General features: G+C 40.2%; 1 protein-coding gene across 1 annotated transcript; it reads left to right on the top strand.

The window, feature by feature from the left end:
* The first annotated feature begins 286 nt into the window (after nt 1-286).
* LOC110936924 (cryptochrome-1) lies at nt 287-3,993 on the top strand. The gene is made up of 4 exons (XM_022179328.2): nt 287-1,085; nt 1,553-1,771; nt 1,869-3,324; nt 3,615-3,993. Exons 1-4 carry the CDS (start codon nt 776-778, stop codon nt 3,616-3,618), a joined length of 1,989 nt encoding a protein of 662 aa, XP_022035020.1. The 5' UTR covers nt 287-775; the 3' UTR covers nt 3,619-3,993.
* The last annotated feature ends 3,620 nt before the right edge of the window (nt 3,994-7,613 follow it).

Genomic DNA, 7,613 nt, shown 5'->3' with positions numbered 1-7,613 from the left:
AGTTTTTTTTTTTAGCCGAACTCGAGTAGCTCACGAGTAACTCGGCTCATTTTCACCCTTAAATATAACCTCTAAACCCTCGATCACCTTTGCCCACTCTAAACCTATTCCTAAATCTATATCGACTTTAACCTCACACATTATTTAGATAACGTTAGGTAGATCCTATTTGATGACAACAATTACCCACCCAAGGTAAACGACAAGAGGCATTTGCGAGAAAAATGTGGAAGATTATAAGCACTATTTTATTTATGTTTAATAAAAAGCTAGCAAAATTCCAAGAAAGAAGGGAAAGAGAAAACGAACATGTGGCTGCAAATTGGCCAACACCAATTTTCTGTTGAAGCAAACATATCCCCTTCATCTCCCTTTCTTGGTTGTATCTATATCAATTGAAAACCCAAAGAACCAAGATTCTGATTATGCTCACTTGTTATTAAATTCTTCATTAATTTGTAAAAAAAGATGTTGCCTTTTTGGTGTTCATGGCCTACAATGATTCTTGATCACATGAGTGAAGATCAAGTCTGAGATAAGATTAATTACTGTCCTCTGATATTCTTCAACAAAGTCTTAAAAATCCCACATCAAAGTTCAAGATTTTCAAAACCCTCCATCAAGATTCAATCTTTTTGAAAACCCTTCATCAAAATTCAATCTTTTTCAAAACCCATAATCAAAATTCAATCTTTTTCAAAACCCATAATCAAAAATTCAATCTTGTTGAAAACCCATATCAAGATTCAAGATTTTGTGGTGTATTATTGAAGGGATGTCAGGAGGGTGTAGTATAGTGTGGTTTAGGAGAGATCTGAGGGTTGAAGATAACCCTGCTTTGGCAGCTGGTGTGAGGTCTGGTAAAGTGATTGCAGTGTACATATGGGCACCAGAAGAAGAGGGTCATTATTACCCTGGTAGGGTGTCAAGATGGTGGTTGAAACAGAGTTTAGCTTTACTGGATTCATCTTTGAAGAATCTTGGTACTTCTCTTGTTACCAAGAGATCTACTGATAGTGTTTCTTCTTTGTTGCATCTCATCAAGTCTACTGGTGCTACTCAACTGTTTTTCAATCACTTATATGGTCAGTATGTTATTATTTTTGTATAGTTGTTGTTGATTGTTGTACAGATCTTGGATACACTGTTGTTTTAATTGTTCAAGTTTTAGGGGTGTTTGGAAAGATGGGAATTTGATGTTGTTGTTCAAGTTGGATTCAGAGCCATGCAATTTGAGATCTTGAAGTTCATATCCAAACATGTTCATTTACCATTATTTGTAGTTGATAATAGCTTAATTCTAGTTTTGAGAACTGAATATTATAACTTGATGCACATCCAAACACTCACTTAACAATGTTGCTCCATATAATGTACTAAAGTTCTGATTTATGTGACTTTGTTTCGAGATTTCGTGCACTTTTACTACGACCAGTTGATCTTTTTAGATATGTGTATTTCGATAATATTAAGTTTTGCATACTTAAATGACCCTTTTATTATTTTTATAATATTCATTTGACATAAATTTGTTTTATCATATGTATTGTAGATCCTTTGTCTCTGGTTAGGGATCACCAAGTAAAGGAGATTTTAACGAATATCGGGATAGAAGTGCGTTCGTTCAATGCAGATTTGCTATACGAGCCATGGGAGGTTCTTGATGATGAACGCCGCCCGTTCAATACGTTTACAGAATTTTGGGACCGTTGTCTTAGTATGCCTTATGATCCTGAGTCTCCACAACTCCCACCTAAGAAGATAATCTCAGGTCACTTTGCTCTTTCTATATTTCATTACGACGTTATCTAAGGGGTGGCAATTCCTGACACAGTCATATCTAACGCGTTAAAATATATTTTTTGTAGGTGACCTATCAAAGTGCCCTTCGGACACAATAATTCTCGAGGACGAATCGGAGAAAGGAAGCAATGCTCTCCTTGCACGCGCATGGTCACCAGGTTGGAAACACGCTGATAAGGCACTTGCGGCTTTCATGAACGGGCCGTTACTAGAATACTCCAAAAACCGAAGAAAAGCCGACAGCGCGACAACCTCGTTTTTATCTCCACACCTACACTTTGGAGAACTCAGTGTACGAAAAGTCTTCCACTTGTTACGAATCAAACAAGTCCTCTGGGCCAACGAAGGGAACAGGGCTGGCGAAGAAAGTGTAAACTTATTCCTTAAGTCGATCGGTCTACGGGAATATTCACGGTACATGAGTTTTAACCATCCGTACAGCCACGAGAGGCCACTTTTGGGCCATTTGAAATTCTTCCCATGGATAATAGACGAAGGTTATTTTAAGGTGTGGAGACAAGGTCGAACAGGCTACCCATTGGTCGATGCGGGGATGCGGGAATTGTGGTCTACGGGGTGGCTGCACGATAGGATACGCGTTGTGGTGTCGAGTTTCTTCGTTAAGGTTTTACAGTTACCGTGGAGATGGGGGATGAAGTATTTCTGGGATACGCTTTTGGATGCCGATCTCGAAAGTGATGCGTTAGGTTGGCAGTATATATCGGGTACGTTACCCGACGGTCGTGAGTTTGATCGTATCGATAACCCGCAGGTCGAGGGGTATAAATTCGACCCGAATGGCGAGTACGTAAGGAGGTGGCTTCCGGAGTTATCTAGACTACCAACCGAATGGATACATCATCCGTGGGATGCACCAGAATACGTGCTTCAAGCTGCTGGAGTAGAGCTCGGGTCAAACTACCCGCTCCCGATAGTCAAACTTGATGCGGCAAAATCCCGACTACAAGAAGCGCTATCGCAAATGTGGCAACACGAAGCTACTTCGAGAGCTATTCTTGAAAATGGAATGGAAGAAGGGCTCGGAGACTCATCGGAATCTGCCGCCGATGCTCCGATAGCTTTCCCTCAAGCCATGGAGATGGAAATGGACGATAATACCCTCAGGGCCGCTCCTACAATCCGCAGCTATGAAGATCAAATGGTTCCAAGTATGACTACTTCTTTAATAATAAGAGGAGATGATGAGTCATCATCTTCAGATGTTGGAAATCTAGCAGAAGACAGTAGGGTTGAAGTTCCTAACAATCAAGGTATGGTAAGAACCGATAATATGCAACCACGGGTTGATGTAATCCCCACGACGGGATTGCCAGATGGAGACCATTTACAGGCTGAATCTTCGAGCACTTCTCGAGCAAGTTCGAGGGAACGAGAAGGGGGTGTGGTCCCCGTGTGGTCCCCTTCAACGTCTAGTTTTAGCGTCGGTGAAGATAGTTCCTATTTGCAAAGGCATCCGCAGTCTCACCAACTGATCAACTGGAGGCGGCTTTCCCAAACCGGGTACGTGTCGGATGTGTGTTTCGAAATCGATTGATTTGAGCGTCTTTTAACTTATTACTTAAATCCTAGAGCCAACTTAATTACTATGGTAAGCGTCTAATTCCCCTCTAGCAGAGGGCAAGTTTGAATCCAGCTTCCACAAGTTAGCAGGGTATTGGTGGGGCCGATGACTTTTTTTCCATAACGGGTTCTCATGGAGTCATGGTCACCAAAAAGTTACTGATATCCCTTTACTTTTACGTTTTCGATTACAGCTATTTGTTTTTCAAGATTTCTTGACTTGTAAACAGGTGATCGGTATTGTGAATGCAAGAAGGTGGAAGCTCGATGATGGTAGATGCTATTCGAGATCATTTCGGTTTTCTGTTTTCCGCTCCAGCCTGATCCAACGGTGGAAAATATGCCACAAGATGATCATTCTATCCTCCTTTAGTTTTCTATTATGCCATATTTCTGGTTTCTGCTGTATAGTAACTGTTAGTGGTATGGTATGTTGTATACTTACATGCACATACGTACATATAGTATGTATGTACTACATGTATGCATGTAATGTATGTATGTATGTATGTATTGATGTTCTTTGAAGGTCCTCTATCTCGGCCGGTTGACTAATCTTGTAAGATCTATATTTATGATGAATGTATGAATTGTGGTATTTAGTTCGTTTTTGTGTTCGTGTTCGGTTTTGCCATGTTTAATTTACTGGGCCTTATCATCGGCTCATTGTTGAATTGAACAAAATGGCCGCATAAAGACTGCATGGACTGTGGAAAGAGTGAATTAGCTTTTGTTTATTAAACCAACTTATGATCTTGAATTAGATTTGATTTCATGAGAAGATCATGTAGAGAGTGATCTTTGTGTGCAAAGCGTATGAAGGATATAGTATATGCGTTCAAATACAAGTAGTTTTAGACGCACCGTTTTCATGGTCTAGATGCATTATTATATTCACATAGTACGTTCATGCTTGACAATTTGAACGTATTGTTGTATGTTAGACGGGTTCTTATAGTTAATTTAATCACTCTTAACTTGTTTAGACGCATTGTTGTAATTGGACAACTAAAGATGATGCACCACATGTTAACTAGTTTAAATGCATTGTCTTAATGAAAAGGGCATGGACACTTTAAAAAATGAACATTGTTTATATAAATAGTCATTTTCGTAGGGAGAATCCATAAGGTTAACATGTATCGCTTTTTATTTTCCCAATTAGTGACAAGTTAGATAACATAAATACTTATTGACTAAACAAGACATGTAATGAAAAGGGATTTTTCATGTGAGCCAAAGTTTGATCAAGTCCAAAGTATAATCCAACTCTAGTGTCACGAAGGCCCACTATATACCTTTTGATATTTTTTATCTTCTATTTTTCTGATCTCTCTCTATTGATGTGCACCACCATTCGAATTTTCACACTTCCTCTCAACGTTATGAAGCTAACGATAGCGAGCGTTGGCAGATCCAGAAAACTTTTTCGTGAGGGGTGGAAATTTTTAGAGGTGGGTTGGGTATCGCTATATAATAATATTCTTCGGCCCGGTTTAAGCCGGGTCGGGTCAGGTCATATTAAATTGAGAATGGTCATTTGTTCATAGCTTTATATATTTGAGAAAACTTGAACTTTAAATTGAGAATACATATTTATATAAAAAAAAAAAAAAAAAAACAAACTTATTAGTCTACACCATGCATAACTGATTATTGTATTTCTTTGCTTATAGTCTCTTTGTATTTCCCGGTATTATTGTTCCATTAATTCTTTGATCTATATATTAAACTCTCCACACATTGGTGCAAATCATTGAATGACCATTTTTATGGTATCAAGCCAAATGTCCTAATCAATCCTCTCCCACCTCTTCCCTCCCCATCTGATCGTCTTCACCCTTCTCTTAGCCATGGCCCCTCCTTTGATACTACTCTTCCTCACTCACTCACTGACCCATATGATCACACTCAAACTTACCGCCAACAATTACCTTGCTTGGGTTCATCAAATGACCACAATCCTCAAGTATCAGCAACTCATCACGCATGTCGATGGCTCTTCCTCGACTGCCACCATCACAGATAACGATAAGATTATCAATAACCCAGACTTCCGAACTTGGGCTACTGATAACCATCGCATTGTGATTCTGCTGAATGCTTCTCTATTCGAAGAAAATGTAACTGTTGTTATCGGCCTTCCCACGGCTCGTGATATGTGGGTTGCTTTGGAAAACGCCTATGGTAATACATCCATAGAGCGTGTTCATAATCTTCGTGACCAACTCCGGTTAAATCAGAAAGGTCAGAAGTCTGTTGCCGAGTTTGGTCATACTGTCAAGAATCTTTGTGATCAACTCTCGGCTATTGGTTATCCAGTTGATCCCGTTGACCAACTTCATTGGTTCTTATGTGGCCTAGGACCATCTTTTGAAAGCTTCTCCACTGCCATCGGCTCCACTCGCCCCGCTCCGTCATTCGCCAATCTTCTTTCCTAGGCTGAAGGTTATGAGTTATTCACTCGTGAGTTATTCACTCGTGCTTTTCATGCTTCTCCTACCCCTCTGGTTGCGTTCTGGGCTTAAACTCGGTGCACTAACTTCTCTCCTAGGGGTCGCGGTGGTCGTGTGTCTCGTGGTGGTAATTTTGCTGGTTCTCGTGGTGGCCGTGCATGTGGTCACCGACCACCTCACTCTCAATTATGTCGTCGTGACGGCCATTATGCCAACCTTTGCCCCAATCTTGCTACTTAGGAATCTAATGTTACTTCCGAAGACACCTTGGAAAATGCATTCTTATCCCAATGTGATATCAATGCTCCGGATTGGGTTCTCGATACCGGCGCCATCGATCACTTGAATCGGTCCACTCAGAATATTAGAAACCCATCGGCTACCTTAGGTACTTCTTTTGTCACCTTTGGTTGCGTTCTGGGCTTAAACTCGGTGCACTAACTTCTCTCCTAGGGGTCGCGGTGGTCGTGTGTCTCGTGGTGGTAATTTTGCTGGTTCTCGTGGTGGTCGTGCATGTGGTCACCGACCACCTCACTCTCAATTATGTCGTCGTGACGGCCATTATGCCAACCTTTGCCCCAATCTTGCTGCTTAGGAATCTAATGTTACTTCCGAAGACACCTTGGAAAATGCATTCTTATCCCAATGTGATATCAATGCTCCGGATTGGGTTCTCGATACCGGCGCCATCGATCACTTGAATCGGTCCACTCAGAATATTAAAAACCCATCGGCTACCTTAGGTACTTCTTTTGTCACCTTTGGTAATGGAAACTCTCTTCTTATTACCTATAAAGGCCACTCTGCTCTATCTCCTAATATTAAATTAAAACATATCTTGGTGGTTCCAAATATCACCAAAAACCTCTTGTCGATTAGCAAACTGACCAAGGATAATTGTGTTGATGTTTTGTTCTCTTATCCTCATTTTCATATTATGGATCGACACACCCATCGGATGATGTGAAAACGGGCTCTACATACTTCAGCCGGGTTCTCATGCTTTTGTTGCTTCTTCAATAAAACCAAAGGCTTCCTTTGAAGTTTGGTGTTCCCGGTTGGGACATTTCATTTTGATATTATTACTATGTAAAAAAATATGGACTTTTATCTATCTTGGCTTTGTTACCTAAACTGGTTATTTGCTCTCCTTGTCAACTTGGTAAGAGCAAACGGTTACCCTTTTGATAATAATGATAAACGAGCCTTGCACCCTCTTGATATTATACATTGTGACTTATGGGGTTCCTCGCCGGTTACTTTCGTTGATGGTTATCGTTATTATATGGCATTCGTGGATGATTATTCACGCTTTTGATGGCTCTACCCATTAAAACTAAAATAGGATTTTTACAATATTTTGGTGATATTCATGAAGTTTGTTTAAACACCATTCTCTCGAAAGACAAAAAAGTTTCAAAGTGATGGTGGAACAAAATTTGTTAACCATAAAGTTCGGTCATTATTTCAGGAGAATGGAACTTTTCATAGGATATCTTGCCCATACACACCACAACAAAAGTAGCGTGTTGATCATAAACATCGCCAAATAGTCGAAACCGGTTTGGCCGTGATGTTTCTTGCTAAACTTCCATCCCATTATTGGCTTGATGCTTTTTCATCTGCTATCTTCATAATTAATCGTTTGCCCGCCCCCATATTAAAGGACAAATCGCCTTTTGAGGTTCTGTTTTCTCAACGACCAAATTATGACATTTTTAGAGCTTTTGGTTGTCGAGTATTTCCATGTCTACGGGACTATTCGGAACACAA

The sequence above is a fragment of the Helianthus annuus genome, chromosome 4 (genome assembly GCF_002127325.2).
Source record: "Helianthus annuus cultivar XRQ/B chromosome 4, HanXRQr2.0-SUNRISE, whole genome shotgun sequence".
Lineage (NCBI taxonomy): Eukaryota > Viridiplantae > Streptophyta > Magnoliopsida > Asterales > Asteraceae > Helianthus > Helianthus annuus.
The sequence above is the reverse complement of the archived record's forward strand: the minus strand, read 5'-3'. Positions and strand labels throughout refer to the sequence as shown.